This window comes from Lactuca sativa, chromosome 6 (assembly GCF_002870075.4).
Source record: "Lactuca sativa cultivar Salinas chromosome 6, Lsat_Salinas_v11, whole genome shotgun sequence".
NCBI lineage: Eukaryota > Viridiplantae > Streptophyta > Magnoliopsida > Asterales > Asteraceae > Lactuca > Lactuca sativa.
In genome coordinates, this window is record NC_056628.2 from 48,380,351 (window position 1) to 48,401,828 (window position 21,478).

Below are 21,478 nucleotides of genomic sequence, written 5' to 3' on the forward strand. Positions count from 1 at the left end.
ATTTTGTGATTTCCGTTTGAGGCATTCACATTATTAGTGCTTGGCTCTCTAACTCCAAGGAATCAACAATCAACAAAAGGTATGTAACTCATCTAGTATTTTTATGTTTAAAAGTACCCCATGCCATGCTAGATAGGTTATAAACCTTGGAAAATAATATTTTGCATGTACCTTAGACAAACATAGATCCAAGGTTTATTAGGGTTGCATGTACACTTAGGAAGTGTTAGAATGCTCAAAACCCATCAGTGGTATCAGAGCCTAGGCTTGTTTGTTTGATACTTGATGCAAAATAGTGAAAAATCGATTTTCTTGCTATCTGCACAGAGGACTTGCCGAGTCCATGGGGGGACTCAATAAGTCCAAGCCTATCTTCAACCAACTCGGCGAGTCTGTTCGTGCACTCGGCGAGTTGGTCATGCAGAATGCAATTTTTTCGATTTAGCTGCTGGAAATGGACCAGAAACATTACCCTAAACTGTTTTGGTGTTTTAAAACTTGTTTTAGTTGGTGTAATGGTTGTTCTAATCCATTTACAATGGCTTATATCAAAATTCCATGATTTTATGTGTTCATATATATCTTGAAATTTTGATGATCATGTTCATGTTCTTATGAATTTAGAAGATGATAGGAATTATTTGCTGAATTGTTTAGAATTAATTATTGATCATTTATGTGTTTTAATGGAGTCCATAATTTGTCCTCAAGTTATGGATATCCAAAGGTCACTTCTTTTAAACACACACTAAAAACACATAAGTTACATAAAAATGAAGAGTCTTCATTTTTATGAACCTTTAATTAATAAGTTATGAAATGAATAGTTTTGAAGAGTTTCAAAACTTTCCCTCAAGTTTTGGAATTTTTAAAGTTTCACACACTTTAATAAACTTTAATTCCAACCCTTAGAGTTTTAATAGTTAAAATTAAACACTTATACTATTTATAACATTAATGGTTAATTATTATATATATGTATAAGAATAAGTCGTTTTATCGTTAGTAGGCCTCATTCATGAAGTCGGTCTATAAGGGGGGTATAAGGTTGTTGCCTATAAAATGGCAGCTTAATGGGTGTCCACTCTCACCCACTTCTTCCTTGATCGGTGGAGGGTCGTTAGCCGAACGGGTAGGACAATGACTTTAAATTCTCATTAAAAGTATAATGATTATTATAAAGTAACTAAATATTTTAATTCCCAATATTAGTTACTTTAGAAAAAATGTGATAGTCCATGGAAGTCACACTTTGTACCTTACCAAGTCATTGGTGGAGCGTGTGTGGTTAACCGACACACTAACTTGGACTAGTAAGGATCACGAAGGGTGACTTAATGTTTGTCATAGATCAATGGAGCGTGTGTGGTTAACCGGCACATTGATTGGGTGATAATATTAAGGGTACCAAGTGAATTAGTATGGTTATTCACACCTTGTTTTGTGATCCTCGACATCACAGTCACAAAACTTGAAGGGCACAATCGAGATTGAAACATGCCATTGAAGAGTTCAATGAATCTCAAAAGAATCTAGGAGTTTCAAATCCAATTAAAACCTAATAATTAGTTTCGTTTTTCATGGTGGAAATTTATGAATCGTCATTCACCTACCTTTCAAATATGTTATTACTTAGATTACGACATCCCTCTTCTTAGTATAATATATTGTGATTGGATCCTAGCCTTAATATTACATTTGGGTGTCTTATTAAGGACTCTATATATCTAATCTAAACTTGCTTTCTTCTTTCAGATGTCTTCCAACACTAATACTCGGGCTCTAACTAACTGGCTCTTTTTCTCTCATGAATCTTTGTGGGAGAGTCATCTTTGATGGTTCCAACTTCATGGACTGGATTAGGAACATCAGGATGGTTACTCGTTATGAGGACAAGGAATATGTCCTCGATAAGGAGTTAAAGGAGCTTGATGAGTCCACTGCTACTCCTAAGGATATCGGTGAATTCAGGACACATGAGAGAGATGCTACTAAGGTGGCATGCATCATGATGGCCACGATGACAGCCGAGCTCCAAAAGTCCTATGAGGACTTCTACCCTTTTGAGATGCACCAAGATCTGATGGAAAGGTACCATCAGAGTGCTCGTCAGGAGCGGTATGAAATAATCTCCTCCATGATAACAACCCGCATGAAGGATGGTGAATCCATCACGGGCCACATGCAAAAGATGCAAAGGTATGTGGACTGTTTGCTCAAGCTGAATGTGAACTTCCCTGAGGAGTTGGCAATTGACATTATTTTGCACTCCTTACCTTCTTGTTATGACCAATTTCGTATGACATATCATATGAACAAGGAGGAAGTTACCCTTAGCAAACTTCAAGGACTCTTGAAGACCGCTGAAACCGGTCTTAAGGGCAAGTCAGTTGTTACCTCTACTACTCCTACTCCAACATCTACCCCTGTTTTGGCTTTCAGGAAAGGCAAAGGGAAAAAGAGGAAGTCCCCTTCGAAGGGTACCAAGGGAAAGTCTCTTGAAGGCTCCTCATCAAGGACCAAGAGTGGTTCTGTCACTCCTTCTGCCATTCCCAAGTATGCTGATTGCTACTATTGCCAGGACAAGGGGCACTGGAAGTGAAACTGTCCTAAGTACTTGCAGGATCTAAAGGATGGAAAAGTGAAACCCACCCATGCAGGTATTTACACAATATTGTCTAATAACTCACCATATTCTAACTCTTGGGTGCTTGATACAGGATGTGGTATTCACATATGTTCAAATTTGTAGGGCCTAAGAAGAAGTGAGGATGTGGAGCATGGAAAGATAAACTTGATCATGGGGAATAGGAAGGCTTCACCTGTTTCCAAGATTGGAGTTTATACTTTGTTGCTGAATAATGGGTTAAAATTATATTTGAATAAATGTGCGTGCTCGTCTGAAATGGCGAGAAATATTATTTCCTTTCATGGTTTGTACAAACAAGGTTTTACCTTTTCGTTTGATAATGAATGTGGTGGTATTAATGCTTTCTTTAATAATGTGTTTTATTTTAAAGCATTACCTTGTGATGGTGTGTATGAAACTGTGTCGGTTGTAGACAACTTAGGAAATAATGTATTATATAATTATTCATCTACTAGCCTAGATAAAGCATCATTTTGGCGTTGTCGTCTTGGACATGTAAACAAGAAACGCATAGGCCAACTCCAAAAGAATGGATTCTTGGAATCATTCGACCTTAAAACGGATGATAGTTGTGAATCTTGTATACTTGGAAAGATGTCAAAATCACCCTTCACTGGTACTTGTGAAAGGGGTGAGGGTTTGTTGGACCTAATACATACTGATGTATGTGGACCATTCAAGACCGCCACAGGGATGCTAATCGATATTATGTGACTTTCATTGATGATTTTAGTAGATATGGTTATGTTTACTTGATCAAACATAAGTCAAAAACCTTTGAAAGGTGTAAGGAATTCAAGCAGGAAGTAGAAAATCAATTGGGCAGGAACATTAAGATGCTTCGATCCGATCGAGGTGGTGAACCGAGTTCCTTGACTATCTTAAGGGGTGTGGGATTGTCTCACAATTGACTCCTCCCAGGATACCACAGCTAAATGGTGTAGCTGAGAGGTGTAATCAAACTTTTTTAGACATGGTTCACTCTATGATGAGTCGAGCTTCTCTACCAATCTCTTTTTGGGGGTATGCCTTAGAAACTGTCGCCCATATCCTTAATCTAGTCCCTACAAAGAAGGTTACCAAAACACCTCATTAGATGTGGACTGGGAAGGTTCCCAACTTGGACCACATCAAAATTTGGGGTTGCGAGGCTTTCGTGAGGTGTGAGACTCATGATAAGCTCGAACCCCAAAGTTAAAGGTGTATTTTCATCGGCTACCCACAGAAATCCTTCGGTTACCTCTTTTACAGACCCAGTGAGAAATTGGTTTTTGTAGCAAGAAGAGGGTTCTTTCGTGAGAGAGAGTTTATGAGCCAAGGAGATAGTGGGAGGCAAATTGACCTTGAAGAAATTCAAGAATCAATTGGTGAAGGAACCTCAGACACTAGCAATCAACCTGAGGAGGAAACTCCTGTTGAGCCAGCTGACGAGTCTGTACCTCCGAGGCGTTCCACACGGATTAGGAACACACCTGAGTTTTATTATGGTTTTCATATTACTACGGAAGGTGATACATTTATCAGCGATAGTACACTGGTAAATTTGGATGAACCTAACAGTGTTAAGGAAGCCATGGCAGGCCCAGAGTCTGCTAAATGAAAGGAGGATATGGACAGCGAGATACATTCCATGTATGACAATCAAGTTTGGAACTTGGTTGACAATGTACCAGGCCGTAAAACAGTCGGGTGCAAATAGATCTTCAAGAAGAAGACCGACAAGGAAGGAAAGGTGCACACTTATAAGGCTCGACTGGTTGCGAAGGGTTTTACTCAGACTCAGGGTATTGATTATGATGAAACCTTCTCACCGGTAGCAAAGATTAAATCTATAGGGTTATGCTAGCCATTGCTACATTTCATGATTATGAAATATGGCAAATGGATGTCAAAACCGCCTTTCTTAATGGAAAGTTGGCTGAGGATGTGTACATGAATCAACCAGAGGGTTTTGTCAGTGTAGAATACCCTAATAGAGTGTGCAAGATTGAGAAATCCATTTATGGATTAAAACAAGCATCTCGTAGCTGGAATCTTTGTTTCGATGAGAAGGTCAAAGAGTTTGGCTTCTTGAGAAGTGAAGATGAGTCTTGCGTGTATGTAAGAGCAAGTGGGAGTATAGTTAGCTTCTTGGTACTATATGTAGATGACATACTACTTACAGGAAATGACATCCCAACCTTGCAGGAGGTTAAGTCCTGGCTTTGGAAGTGCTTTGATTTGAAGGACCTAAGGGAAGCCGCCTATATCCTAGGGATAAGGATATTAAGAGAAAGGAGTAAAAGACTAATTGGACTTAGTCAGAGTACCTACTTGGATAAGGTGTTGAAAAGATTCAACATGCTGAATTCCAAGAAAGGAGATTTACCGATCCAAAGCAATGCCAAACTGAGTAGGACTCAGAGTCCGAGTATAGAGGCCGAGATAGCAGAGATGAGTCAATTACCGTATGCTTCCGCTGTGGGCTCGATCCTGTATGCTATGAATTGTACCCGCCTGATGTGTCCTTTGCTTTGAGCATGGTCAGCAGATATCAAGGGAACCCTGGCAAGGCTCATTCGACCGTGGTAAAGAACATTCTCAAGTGCTTACGGAGGACTAAGGATTGGATCCTTACCCTTGGTGGGAGTGATGATTTGAGAGTGTTAGGGTATAGTGATTCTAGTTTTCAAACTGATAGGGATAACTTCCGCTCTCAGTCGGGCTGGATCTTTACCCTAAATGGAGGGGCAATCTCTTGGAAGAGTTCCAAGCAGGAGACGGTGGCTGATTCGAATTTTGAATCAGAGTATATAGCAACGAGTGAAGCAGCGAAGGAGGCGATATGGCTGGAGAAATTCATCGGAGACCTTGGAGTTGTACCAGCTATTAAGGATCCTATGGAGATTTTCTGTGACAGCAATAGTGCAGTTGCCTTAGCCAAGGAACCAAGAGATCATGGCAGATCCCGACATATTGACAGAAAATATCACTTCATAAGACACAAGATGGAAGAAGGACTCCTCGTGGCAAAGAGGGTATTGTCAGATGAGAACCCTGCAGATCCCCTTACGAAGGGACTGACGAGGGTTAAGCATTTGCAGCATGTGAGGCGCATCGGGCTGAGGGACGATATTAGTTTTACAGATTAGATAGCCTTTTCTGAAACTTGTAAAATGTAATCGACGTTTGATGATGAATAAAATTTGTGATTTATTTATGAGTAATCTTCATGACCTTTTAGTTCATATGTTTTAAGTTGTAGAAATCATTTTTGGTCTCGTTGGTAGTAATTTATCATTTAAACCTAATGAATTGGTGCAATCTGAGCTTCATACACCCAATTGTCTTCCATTTGGAAAACTATGTTTACTTTAAGGATATGAACTTTGTAGGGATCCTTTCTTATGTCAATTGAAGTGTTTTATCATGTATATGAAGCTCCTTGAATCAGTTGGGTAACTTTTAGCATGTTTGGATGTATTGGGACCAAAGTAATATGTATAAAAGTGAAATTTTGGCCATCTTTGACCTGCTGGGTTTGACACGGGCCATGTTAATTTTACATGGATCGTGTTCGTAGCTCTGATCTCATGTCACAATGGAAAACTTGTTTTGGTCATAACTTTTTCATCCGGACTCGAAATCGCGGACGATTTTCGCCTACATTCTTGTTTTAAAACGAGGAAGGTCTTGAAACCATAAAAATCAAGTTTTGGAATTAAGAACTTAATAAGTGAATTAATAGACCATTGTGGGGTATTTTGAACTTAGAATGTTAAGTTGACCCATCGGAGGGTATTATAGTCTTTTGACACCTTATAATAATATTAGGTGTTTTATTTGGTGATTTTGGACTTGGAAGTGGCATAACTCATGATTAGAAGATCTTTGGTGTTTCAAGCTTAGGACATAAGGTGAGTACACTTACCTTTGAACAATTTTCCCGATACTAAGTATCTTACTTGTGTTTTGCCTTTTGTGTTATGCTATACACATGTATATATGTTTTGTTTCCTTATTATGATAGTTTTATTATGCGGTGACGTCCTTTTGAACTAAGGACATGTTTTGAGAAATGGATTTATTTGTGGGGGCTTAAACTTATTTTATAGTATTATGGGTACAATTACCTTCTTTGACTTTCTTGTGAAACATCAGGATCATGCATCCCTTATTATTGATTTTGTGTTTTATAAATTGTTTAACATATACTTGATTGCTACCTGCCCTATGGGGATTATTTGTGCAATCATGAAATTATATTTTCATAAATGCTTTTGGTTATTATAAAGCTAATAATGCTTATTTTGAGAAAAGAGATTTTTGGCATCCTGCTTGTTGCATATATGCATATCATGGTATGATAGGTGTGACTTTGTTGTCGCGGGCACCAAACTGGACATTTGTTGTTTGTTTTGAAAGGTCTAGTATGCTCAAGAGTCATATTAAAGTGATGTTGCGAATTAACATATGATGCTAATGGGTCACACTAACAACAACTTGATATAATTGATTATTTATTAGAAATTGATTTTAGTAAATATTCAATAAAACTCTTATAATTAAATTGGAAATTATTTATTACACGGAAATAATAATTTTGATTAGCAAGTAACATTATATTATTTCATATGGTATGAATTAATAAGTCATGCACAACTTTTTGGACTAGTTGAAACCTTTTTTCTTTTACTCAAAAGACAAAGTTTATATTTTATAAAACTTTAGTTTATAAAATTTAAACTAACTCTTCTTTTTATATATATAATTCCGAAAATTAGAGGAAAAGAAAGGAGTCATGGGCTTTCCATTAGTTTATTCAAAAGAAATGAATCATGAGAGACATGGGGACATATGTGCTTAAAGTGTTAAGACCTAATGGTTAATACTTTCACTTTATGCATATTAATAAGAGGCATGTATTTTTGAATGGCTTGCTTCATTCCTCCCTCTTAAAACCGTAACCTCATTAGAGGAGGTTACTTTCTCCCTTTTGTTCTTATTTTCTTCAAGTATACTTGCATCTTCATGCTTTCTTTAAGTTCATATTGGTTATGAACTTAAAGCTTAAGGGTTTAAGAGTTTATGGACTAGCATCTACATCAAGTTGAGTCATTGTTGGTGTCTCAAAGGTTCCACATTCTTCATCAACTTCCAAGCCTCTCAAGAGGACCCAAAGAACTACAAAGGTTGTTATTTCTTCATCCTTTCTATGGTTGGTGTTTTAATCTTTCTATAACCTGCAAGAAGATCCTTATTGGGTATAAAATGTTGATGTTATCTCAAAATTAAAGTCTTCCGTTGCCATATTTTTCAAGTTTATGAAACTATTATCGAACTAAAACCCAACAAATGGTATCAGATCCACCTTGAAAGTTTTTTTTTAGATTTTTTTGATCTTTGGAAATCTTAGTTTTTAGAGAACACGGATAACTTGTTTTTATATAAAAATAAGTTCATACATATTTTCTATGATAACTTCATATTTGTTATTTTGTGTGACAAAAGTTTCATGCATCTTTTGTCATTTAAAAGTTGTCTTAGAAAAACAAAGGTTGTTTTATGTATGTTGATGTATATTATGTACATAAACTAGCCAAGGACCATTATGATTGTCTTGTTGTTGTGTTTGTTGTTTTTGTTATAAAAATGGTTGTAATAATTTATTTATTCATATGGTATGTAATAATTAAATAGATTAGTTTTCTTGTTTATTTTTGTAAACTAATAGATTAGTTTTTTGAAATAATTGATTTATACAAAGATGTAACAAGAAATGAAGTTGGAGCCATTTTTTGAAGACAAAAGGCAATTTTCGAGTTCATACATGTGGTGGGCAGAAAGATGAGACTTTCTAAAAAGTGTCATTTAATGCTACACATGTGCTGAACAGAAAGATGATACTTTCTGAAAAGTGTCATGAAAGTTGTAGTTTTTCCTTTAAAGAAGTCTTTCAAATCTTTTGCAAGCAATGAATGTTTTCTCAAGTGGGAGCTTCTTCAACAACATTACAAGAATATTTGTGGTCTCCTTAAATGTCTCTTTAGGAATGGACTTGATATTTTTTGTGTTGGCTCACAAAAATTGTCATTAGTTGGCTATGTTTATGCACATATGTTTTTATGCATGTTTGTGTTGTTTATTTTATGCAATTATTATGTGTGGTTGATAAACTAGTTTTTCAAATGCTTAAATAATTTTGGACAAAATAACATCACATGAAGTTTGGGTTTTTCAAAATTGGACATAAGATGTAACAAATTATTACTTTAAAATAAAATCCGGTTTTATAAAATCGTTAATAACGACAAATTTTGAAATACTCCATTATAAGTTTTAAAATGGTGATTTTTGCAACTTATACAAACTCCAAATATATAAGTAATAAAATGAAGTTTTATTAAATATATAAAAGGTTCAAATGCACTCAAACTTAATACCGGTTATTAAAATTGAATTGCATCAAATTACATAAAAACTAGTTTTTATATAGAACCTTTAAAAGTGATTTTCTTTTGAAAATAGATAGCATGGTTTATTATATTCATGTAATAACCATGATATCATATGTTTTTAAACTATAATTATAAAACATATAAATACCCATATTTTTCAAACCTCAAATCTATGCAATCCTTTTGAAAAAAAACCCGCGCATCTCTTGTATTCACTAGTGGGATAAAGGTACCTAACCACTTAGTGTTATCTTTTGATGGCCGGAGTGTCTTCGCGATTTCTATAACCAAGTTATAGGCCGATTACACAAGTTTTTCAAGTTGGATGATTTGATCGAAAATCTTTTGTGATAAAGGATACCTAAGCAAGAGAGTTCTAAAGCATAGATGAGATCAAACATGTCTAATTAAATTTGTTATTATAGATCCCATAGATCTAGGAATTATATAACAAGATATAATTGACAATCGATATCTACCGGGTTGAATTCAAATGGATGGGATTAAGGATACCTAACCATTTATTTGTTTTGCAGCTTGGATCCTAGACTTTGATAATTAATATTTTTGGAAACTAAAAGGGTATTAATTATTAAAGATTAAATATCGAAAATACTAAATGAATTTTGTTAAAAATTTTGTAGTTAAATAATCCATTCTCATTATCATGAATTGTCATTTTCTTTAATGACTTAATGAAACAATAACATTCACTAGAGACAACTTCAATAAACGGGTTTATGTCTTAAGAGACAATCTCATAAGAGATATGAAATTGTATACACTTAATGGTCATAGTCCTAAACTATTTGATTTGAACAATAAGCCTGGCCATGATACCTAGTAAAGGCATCACTGTGATGCTAAAGATGCTTCTAACATCAAGCTAGGAATAGTCATTAATGACTTCTAGGAAGTATTGGATAATTTAAAACATATATATGATGATATAACAGGCTAAACAATATTCCAATAAATACAGTGATATTTTATTTAAAGCTAGTTTAAACATTGTAATAATGCAATGCTAAAAGAATCACCTTATGTGATCAAGGAGGCCCATGTTTTATGGATTAAACACCTTTAAGCCCAAGAAATCTAATAAATCCCACATAGATGGATCTTGCTTCTTTTGGGAAGAAACTGGACAATGGAAGAAGATTTACTTCTCTTATTTGGAAAGAAAGTCTAAAAGAGACTAATACTTCTAGTATCTACTAGATAGAACTCATACTTTTCATATAACACTTAGGTACTTGGTACTTAAATGTTAATCTAATATTTGTAAATGGCTTGCGGATATTTACTGAAGAGTACCAGTTGAGCACAATCAAGTTGGAACTACACTCTCGGAGTTTAGTTTATTATTTATGCTTAGAACATAAATTACTTGTAATGTAAAATAATATTTCTTTTGGAACAAAGTATGTTTTAATTTAGCATGTCTAAATTTATGTCTCAATTATTTTATTCAAATGTTTGATAATTTACTTAATCATTTTTCATAACGATAATATTCATATTCTGAAATGATTAACTTCTATTTATGAGACTAGATCTCTTATTAGAATTGTGAAGTAAATAACAACATTTCATAAATAAAATTAATGTTCTATATGCAAATGTTTTTGGCTTAAACTTGTTTTAAATCAAACTCATCTTTGACGTTGTTATCTTTATTATATAAATGATATTTACATATTCCAACTTCAAGAAAATGATCTTTGAAGGCAAATAATGTAGTTTATTTGACATATGTGAACCTTATTTATATGTAAATGATTCCTAATGATATTTTCACTAAAGTGTAGAGAAAATGATTAAGGAACTATGCACTTTGGTGTATGACTTCCTGTCTAATGAATGTCTGAGATTAAGCACAAGATACCAAATCAACTTTATTAACAACTATAGTAGTTTTAATTATATTTTACGTGGTAAAGCATAATTTTGAAATCTTTGTTGAAGGTTTCAAAAAATTGAGATACAAACCGGTAAGGACCATCTAAGGCCTTAATGATAATAAAAGATGAATTAAATCTTACTTGGTATGATTTACTTTCTAATCGATAGAAATATCCTCCTTTTATTTCCTTGGGATAACACATACAACACTATTAATTGTACCTTGAGTATAAATACCAAGTAATAAGTAGATTAAACATTTTATAAGATTTAGTATGGAAAGGCTCCATCCTCATCTTACTTAATATTTTTTGGATTTGAAGCCGATGTTGGACTAAAACTTCTAAACCCAAAATCTACTAAATATATATTTGTATAATACTCTAAATGTGGCTTAGAACTATTATATGAAAACCCACCAAGAAATAGGTTCTCTTATTCTTGTGAAAGCTAAGAAAGCAAGCTTCTAATGACAAAGCAAGTTGGAGGTACATGGAACTTGAAGCAACTCAAGAACCATAACTTTATGTAGTAATAGTTGGCACTAGTTTTAACAAGGATTATTAAAATTGAATAATAGTTATTCACAAACACAAATTGTTCGCATTAATGGTAGAATTCATCTACGATTTGAGAAATGTGGAATCTTGCATTGATGAGATTTTATTGATGATTTTTGGAAAATCCATCAAATACCAAGATGCTATGTCAGATCTCGAATCTGATAAATGACTTAGAGTCATGAACATGACATGTAATCCATGTATGAGAATCAAGTACCGACTTGATTAAAATTTATCCCTATAGCAAGGCTAGAAGGAGTAAATAATTCTTCTAGAAAGAATAAATTACATGGATAACCACACACATTTAAAGCAAGACTTCTAGTAAAAGGATTCTCTCATACTCATGTCATTGACTATGGTTCTCATCATACTCATGACATTGACTATGATCAAACCTTTTTCACAAGTAGCTATGATAGATAAACAAGGATATTATTTACTATAAATTTATATTCTTAATATGAGATATATCAAGTAGATTTCAAGAAAGACAGTTTTTTCTAATAGACATCTATTGGAAGATATCTATATAGATTAGTCTGGAGGTTTTCTTAATCCAATTTATCCTAACAAAATGTGTAGAGCTTGAGATTCACTTGTGGATATAAAACAAATATCTAAATGTTATAATCATCATTTTATGTAAAACCACAATGTGTGTTTTTATATTAAAATTAATAGAACATGCGTGTTAACTAAGAACTAGTGGGAGCATAGTGAAATTCCTAATCTTATATGAATAAGACATACTTAATCATTTGAAATCACATTTTGACTACACAAGGTCGTTTTCACCTTGACACGGTAAGTGTTTCTAAAATGAAAGACTTAGGAAAGAGAATATACATTCTTGGAATGTAAAATCTATAGTGGAGAGATAAAATGAATGTTAAAGTTTCATGTCCTTATACATATATTGGCGATATCTTGAAGGGAATCAAGATACAAGATTCTTTTGGAGAATTCTTGTCATTGTCATATGACACCATTTTGAGCTAGCCTCAAAAGTACATAGCTCATAGGTTTGAACTAGTTGAAATGATTTATATTCTATTTTCTTGCAAATAAATTCATCATTTATGCCATATTATGCATAGGACATGGTATTTGATCATGTTGTAAGCATGTCATAGGATACTAATTGAATACACGGTTAAGTCTCTAGATGACTAAGAGAGTATTCTAAGAGTACTTTAGAAGAACTAAGACAATGTATATGAGGCAATCAGTTTAGAAAGGACCTTTATGGAAAGAGCTACACAAGATGTTAATTTATAAACAAATATAAATAATTATGAATTATAATTAGATTTTGACTTCATTATGGAATGAAAGGAATGAGGCCCAAGAAAAACATAATGATACAATATACTACAAAATAATAATACACTACTTTAAAAGTTGAATTCAAATATGATTGGATGAATGGGTTATTGAAAAACTATGTTGATTTCTTCCATTCAAGGATCCCATAGAAATATTTGTGACTTGGAGAGTATACTTAATCAATCTAAGAGACTCTATGTTACGAAAGAACACCAATCATATTCTCCAAGATATTTAACTATACTTAGAGTAAAGTTATGTATGGATATGATAGTATTCACAAAGTTCACACAAATTAAATTTTGTCAGATCCATTGATAAGGTCATTCTTTTGAGCTAAGTATGAATGGTCACACTTCAACTATAAGACTTTATTATTCTAGAAATAGGTTTTGATTTGGATTTAGTATTTGGATATTGGAACATTATAACAACAACTATAGAATAATGTTATGATATATTGAGATATAGTCATCATATTTATACTTGTTGTGTTATATATTAACATGTTTAATCCATGAATAATGTTGTTATTCTAAAAGTTCATAGTCAGTTATAATTGTGGGAGCAATTATGAAGTAAGACTAATATGAATTGGATTGGTTAACTCTCACTAGATGAAAGTAGGCAAGTGGTTGTAACCAAGCTTCATAGGTACTTGTCGGAGAACTAGTAGTAAACTGAACCGCATCAAGATCATCTCATGGATCGCTATCACGAATGATACTTGATTAAAAGGTACTATCTTTGTGTCCTTAACACTTGAGATACATAGTGAGACTTAAGTGTAGGGAGTACTATGCTTTGATATAGTCAAATGTTGTTCCTTAGTCGGGCAGTTATAAAAGCCATTTTCAGGTATAGTGTGAACTATGCAAGAGGCCTATGTAGTCAAGATGTTATTTGTTCCTCATATGTGTTGAGAGTTAGACATCTAAGGCGCCTTACCAAAAGTTTAACAACTAATGAGATTGATCGTGATCTGTATCTCATGCTCAACATGATGTCTATAACAAAGGGATAACTGATAAACTTACCTTATACACAAATTGTAGCTTTGAGCTTTTTCGGAATTGGGCGTTGATAGAATGACACAAAGTCGTATGTTGTGGGGGCAGTGAAATGTTGCTAGAGGTTCACCATAGTCTATATCACTGTAATATGAATCTTATGCAAGTGGGAGATTGAAAGGTCTAGTATGCTCAAGAGTCATATTAAAGTGATATTGCTAATTAACATTTGATACAAATGGGTCACACTAACAACAACTTCATATAATAGATTATTTATTAGAAATTGATTTTAATAAATATTAAAAAAAAACTCTTATAATTAAATTGGAAATTATTTATTTCATGGAAATAATAATTTTCATTAGCAAGTAATATTATATTATTTCATATGGTGTGACATCCCCAAAATCTCGGCCAGAAAAGACCGATTTTCATGTATGCTTTTAAAATATTTTCAGAGTAAATCCTTTTGATTTGAAAGAGTTGCGGAATTTGTTCCCAAAAACAAAACATGATAAAACAATGTTTACCAAAGCATTTCATAAAAGAAATGTATTTTTCATTATATAATCAAAACTCGGGGTGTCATGTTCCGATACAGACCAATAAGCATAAACGATAACATTACAAGTCATTCAACAAATATATACATATACAGACTTGTAATCAAAACAACTGATGGTTCATCCATCTCATGCCCTTGCGCCACTTCCTGTAATACAATTAAAACTGAGTGGGTCAGGCTTGGGAGCCTGGTGAGCATATAGAGTTTTCAACCCACAATAAATAATCATATTTAATTTTCACCAACCAACAATAACCCAATTACTCATTCCCGTTATTCTCACTTTATGTCCCTAAAACAACTAACATAAGGGACCTAGTCTAAGAATATTTCATCGGGGCGACAACACATGCTTCGGGGGTACCTCAGCAATATAAGTCAAATAAGGCAACCATGAGGGGGATGGAGTACTAGGAATGAACACCCAAGTTCATTAACACCTACAGGTGGCGAACCCGCTAATGTTTCCACAAGACTATCTAGAAAAGTATGTGGTCGTCATCTAAACTCCGCTAGATGACTAAATCAAACAACAACGAGGCCTCTCATCTGTTTATTACACACCAACTATCTACCCATGTTCTACCCAACATATTAGAAGAAAGTAACCACACACTCACTTGATCAGAAGATGATCGGACAGCACTACGACTTGCAAAAGTAGTAATCCTCAGCAGATCTGGAAGATCTCTTCAAAAATCGAACTTCTCGCGGGCAGAGCTTTGGCTCGGGAACCGCACTTCTTGGGATCTTCGGGATCTCGGGACTTGCCTCGGGGCTTGAGTATGATACCGGGGCTTCGGGATATTTCTGGCACGCAAAACGATGCAAAACGGGAGAGAGAAGAGAGGAAATTGGCAAAAGACTCGGCTGCCTTCGGTTCCTATTTATAGGAGGCTGGAGCCTCGGAGTACGCGGGGCGTACTGCAGTACGCAGCGCGTACTGCTTCCAAAACCGTCACTGCATGCGTCACCGAAATGTCGACACTCTTCGGAGTACGCGGGGCGTACGTCGGATCGGACCGGTGACTCGTCTTCGGATAATGCCGGATTAAAAGATTAATTTTAATTACAAAATATTTAATAAACTTCGGAAATTCATAACTTTCGCATAAGAACTCCGTTTTCGGCGTTCTTTATATCCACGCGAAGGTGAGACTACGCCCTACAACTTTCGCTTAGACTCCGTCGGCTAATTTCGACTTTATTTTTATTATTTATATTTAATAGGCCGCGACAGAAAAACTTCGTTATAAATTCATAACTCCTTCGTTTGACGTCCGTTCTTGCCTAACTTTTTATTGTTTCGATACCAACAATGAGATCTTCGATTCTCATTTAGATTGCTTCGGCTAAATACCACTCGATCTCAAATCGAGTATTTCGGGCTGCACACCGCTAAGCCAAAACTTCGATAAATCATAACTTCCTCATACGAAGTCAGATTTGGGTGTTCTATATATATTCGGAAACCTCGTTTCAACTACTACAACATTATTCAATGATATTAAGTTTATTTTACACTTAAATTTTGACGCTTATTTTTATTCTTAATTAATCAAACCACATAATTAAGCAATAAAGCACCAAAACACATAATACTCAAATAATACTATCTTATTATTTCAAAACGGGTTACAAAGGTTAACCTAGACCATTAAATTGCTAAAAATGGAAAGCCCGGAAATACATGCGTTACATATGGTATGAATTAATAAGTAATGCACAACTTTTTGGACTAGTTGAAACCTTTTTGTCTTTTACTCAAAGGACAGTTTATATTTTATAAAACTTGAGTTTATAAAATTTAAACTAACTCTTCTTTTTATATATATAATTCCGAAAATTAGAGGAAAAGAAAGGAGTCATGGACTTTCCATTAGTTTATTCAAAAGAAATGAAGCATGGGAGACATGGGGACATATGTGCTTAAAGTGTTAAGACCTAATGGTTAACACTTTCACTTTATGCATATAAATAAGAGGCTTGTATTCTTGAATGGCTTGCTTCATTCCTCCTTCTTAAAACCGCAACCTCCTTAGAGGAGGTTAGTCTCTCCCTTTTGTTCTTCTTTTCTTCAAGAATACTTGCATCTTCATGCCTTATTTCAGTTCATATTGGTTATAAACTTAAAGCTTAAGGGTTTAAGAGTTTATGGACTAGCATCTATATCAAGTTGAGTCATTGTTGGTGTCTCAAAGTTTCCACATTCTTCATCAACTTCCAAGCCTACCAAGAGGACCCAAAGAACTACAAAGGTTGTTATTTCTTCATCCATTCTATGGTTGGTGTTTTAACCTTTCTACAACTTGCAAGAATATCCTTGGTGGGTATAAAATGTTTATGTTATTTCAAAAATTAAAGTCTTCCGTTGCCATATTTTTCAAGTTTACGAAACTATTTTTGAACTAAAACCCAACATGTTTGTGAGTAGATTTCTAAATAATCCTTAGGTATATGAGTAGAGACTCGCTACCCCTCATGTGGCCTAGGTTGGATGGCCCCTAGTGCCTGGTTTCTTGTGGGGGTAAGGGTGACTCAATAATTTCATTTGTCGTGCATTCTTCACTCCCGACTATCATTATATTGTTGTCAGATGTGAGAACAAAAGTTGGTTGTTTGTCATGAGTTCTTCACATCCGACGATTATTGTTAGCTGGACTTTGAGATTGACTTGGGTTGGGATAGTCGCATGCATTGTATTATCCATTTGGATTGTTCTTCTTGAGTGTGTGTGTGTGTGTATATGTATATATATATATATATATATATATATATATATATATATAAGTGTCAAGTTTTGTACACTTGTTTATTGATCGGATTATCGTATTCGGGTGTTTTGTAATTCGTATGAGTATTATTTGGATCTATATCATCTTGTTTGAATTTTGACTATCGAAGAAGCTTTTACTTGAGGTACATCTACCTCATATTGTTTATTCACTTGTGAAGTTATTTGAAATTTGTGATAAATGACAATGTACTTTGACTAATATAATATTTTACCCCTACTTGACTTTTGATGTTGATTTGAGATGGTACGGGTTTGTACATTGGTATATGAAACAACAATGTTCATTCATACACCGTCCATAATGTTTAACCCTGAGATCGTACTCACTAGGCTCCTTATAGCCTAACTCACTAGTTAATAAATTGTTTCAGGTTAGTAGGTATTGTTAGAAGCTTAGGATACTTATGAGCTTTAGATATGTAGAAGACCTTTGGTTTGTAATATTCTCTTAAACCTTTGGTTTGATATCTATTGTAGAACTCTCGCATGAATTGTTGTATTAATCACTAAATGTTTTTTTTTTTTTGGAAGTTTTAATTGGGACCATTATCCGCATTGAACTCTGTAAAGTATTTGAATTAAATTTTGGAAATTCTTTTTCCGCAAACGAAAACTCTGAAATTGTTTTGAAAGATTTTATTAAAGGTTAAATTCAAATAGGATTATGCGAGGGTTGTTACAGTTAAAAACATATAAATCAAAAACCAAAGATAAGAGATGAAGAATGAATTACCATGAAAAGTATTCGAAAGTTAAACTGAAGAGTAGATAAAGTAAGAAAACAAAAGTAGAGGATTTAGAAGTTACCTCGTTTGATTTTCTAAACAAAATCCAATAGCTACGTGACACTAGAAAGAATTATAAACGACAGTGGGGTAAATATCATGGTCGAAAAGATGAAAAAACAACTCATAGAGAGTTATTGTAATAGAGAGAAAAGGTTATTAAACATTCTTCAATCAAATTTTTAGTAAACTTGATAACCAAAACACTTCTTTTTTAGATGTAAACAATGTTAAAAATAGTTACCTGGATCAAAGTCAGGGTTACCCTGGATGTTCTCTTCTTCAATCGGACCTAATTGCTTCGTAATAGTTATTGTTCCTCCGAATAGGGACAATCTTAGCATAGTCAAACTCAAATTAGAAATCTTTTAACATGGAAACCTTCGAAAGTATGACAAATGGATGAATATTGAGAGATAGTTCTTGGGAGTGGATTTAGGATATGGAATTTTCCTCGCAGCACAATCATTGACATGGAGGACAAAGAAGATTAGGGAATTAAGGCTTAAGGGAGAAAAATAGAGGAGAAATATAGGGTTTATTGTTTTTGGCCAGATGTATAGAGGAAATGAGATGTATGGAGAAAATGATATCTACATAGATAAATGCAATGATTTTCTTCAATTGATACCACAACTCTGATTAACCAAAACATTGGTTAAGGGTGATGTAACAAAAAGAACTAAGGATATATAGAAAAACTAGGAATGAAATGTAATAAGAACTCATATTTTTTCATTTTAGAATTTAGATTTTTATTTTAACATATATTAAAAATTATCATTGAAAAAGAGAATAGATCGGTTTATGAAAATAATGTTGCAAATCATCTAACCAAAATTTTCTTTTAGTTTATAAAAATATTGCATTATTTGTCAATTTCACCCTTACATTAACATAAGTTGGTAAATGATGCTAGAACCAAAAATAAATACTTGATTGGGAGAAAAATAATTTATGTCTAATAAATTTCTTTCATAAAAATAAAGTTAACAAATAATTACCTATCATACCAAATATGATTATTGTCCGTGCGTTAGGGTTTCAAGTTCCTAATTTGTAATTGTTTTTTTTTTTTTTTTTTTTTTTTTTTTTTTTTTTTAATTTTATGAATTTTGGTATTCTATTTTAGTTTTTTATTTACTTTTATATGCGTGTACATACTTTGTGGATGAATGGTGGTGGGAATGGGTGATTCGTTTTAATTTTTGTAGTAGTTGAATGGTGGTTAATTAAGACGTCCATAAAGTGGCGACGATAGTGGTGGAGACAATGATGGAATATAACTAGACAAACAATGATGAAGTCATGACGGTGACCAGTAAGTTAGATGAACAAATAAATAATAACAACATAAAATCTTTAGTAAAAATGTCTACGTAACCATGGTGATTACTCATTGACCTGAACATGCATGCCATCGATAATCCTGCACATATATAGTCATGTTAGAGCAGTTTTTACACTGAAATTTGAAAGAAACTCATAAATTTATAGAGAAATATTCAATAAAGTGTCGTAATGTGGTAGAATATATAGATCTTGAAATTTATTCTACTATTTGTAACAACTTAAAACGAAAATGATTTCTTCTAACAACCAGTTATCTTTTTGGTCCACAGCTCCACATGCATGATGGAGAACCCATCATGACCTTAAGATAAACTAAACAAGGGTTTGGGCCACACAATGATTGTCTACGCTCAGGGGTAAACTAAAGTATAAAAAATTGTCATTTGAGTGATTGAGGTATGATTTAAGAAAAATATTATATTATTAATCAAAGAGAACCACAATTAAGATTATAAGTAATTTAAAATAATAATTAACAAAAGCCAAAAACAGTTATAAGTTATAACCAAATAAAGACTCGCTCAAAACAATAAGGCTTCTACTAGACATCTAGCATATATCCAACAATTATGAAGACGAATGAAGACAAGAACAGCCTTCACATGAAAACATTTCATACCACAATCCATATTAACGCATATTTACAACTTAATTGTTAAGACTTACGTCTATCAGCATCTACTCTTCGTACAAAGATCGATATGCAACAATCATTTGTTCAGTCAAACGACATATACATAATACATTTGATCCCAAGTACTCCTGCATCAAAAGCAAACTTGGCATTTCGTTAATCCGTTCTCATTGCACTCTACACAACTAATTGGCAAAGGAGTATCACTATGATCACTATGATCATCATCGGTCTCTTCAGACACCACCTTCCGACTACCATTGCATGAAAAACAAATCCTAAAACGAATCCCACCGCAGCCTTTGCAGGGGGCAGTGGTAGGGCTTCTGGGTATCCCATTTAAGAGATCTATAAGCTTTCCTTGCTCATGGAGTCCGACCACCTCTTCCACTCCTCCAATATGTCTTCCTTTGATAAACAACCTCGGAGGGATCACCCTTCCGCCCAATGTCCGCCACAGCTCCTCCCTGAATTCCATATGCATGGAAACATCTCTCTCATCATACGAAACCCTAAAACTTCCTAAAAGAAACCTGATAGTGTTACAATCTTCAAAAGTCTTACGTATACCTCTCAAACTTGTTGTGTAGAGTATGACAGCATCACTTCCTCCTGGAGGACACTTCTCCTCAAATTCTACCGAATCTGATACATTCTTCTCTATGATCTCTTCCAAGCTGATCATGGGAGCTCTACCATTTTCTTCATTCTTGATATCACTTATGACTGTTGGTAAAACTAGACCTTGTTTTACATTGGTGGAAATGGATTTCAGTTTTGCAAAAAATCTTCCTCCCACTCCTTTCATCTCTATACTTCTCTTCTCATTTACTTGAGGTGGGTTAATTTATAACTGGCAATAGTAAGCTAAAGACTAGTGAAAGCACATGTCAATTTGATAAGGGCGTGAGGGTAATTTCCAGGAAAGGGTGCAATCCAGACCAAACATTTGGCTATGATGGAGATGGTGAACCGGATTAGGCTAAAAACAATGGGAGACAAGGTGTGGCACCACTCATAATTCAGTCACAAGGTGGGATCATTATAGAGGACTAAAAAGGCCTTCTTTTAATCTTTTAATCAACTAGACTTTTTATGGATATAAAGTAAATGCTATAGTGGAGGGGTGAAGGACTTTTTTGTACAAAGCACGATACCTGTCTCTGAATATCGAACTACCCTACTGGACCACGATGCCCATTTCTTGATTAGGATATATCGTCATGAACTGGAGCTGTACACAAGCTCAATCAAGACATTATTGAGCACATGTGATTGTATGTGCATATAAATCAATAAACTAAAAAATACACGCAATGCACGGAGATTTATCAATTTCTGGATTCATGTAGACGTGTATCACAATATTAAATGTGACTTGAGAATTAACGACCCAAATGGATACCGATTTGTAAAGAAACATGACAACCGATATCGACGATAGAAT

General features: G+C 34.1%; 1 protein-coding gene across 1 annotated transcript; it reads right to left on the reverse strand.

The window, feature by feature from the left end:
* Window positions 1-19,132: 19,132 nt before the first annotated feature.
* LOC111909336 (uncharacterized protein At3g28850) lies at window positions 19,133-20,988 on the reverse strand. The gene is made up of 2 exons (XM_023905142.3): window positions 20,064-20,988; window positions 19,133-19,473 (listed from the first exon to the last, which is right to left on the reverse strand). Exon 1 carries the CDS (start codon window positions 20,837-20,839, stop codon window positions 20,165-20,167), a length of 675 nt encoding a protein of 224 aa, XP_023760910.1. The 5' UTR covers window positions 20,840-20,988; the 3' UTR covers window positions 19,133-19,473; window positions 20,064-20,164.
* Between the last annotated feature and the right edge of the window lie 490 nt (window positions 20,989-21,478).

Coding starts and splice junctions, on each gene's coding strand:
- LOC111909336 (XM_023905142.3), bottom strand. CDS start 20,839: ATGAAAGGAGTGGGAGGAAGATTTTTTGCAAAACTGAAATCCATTTCC.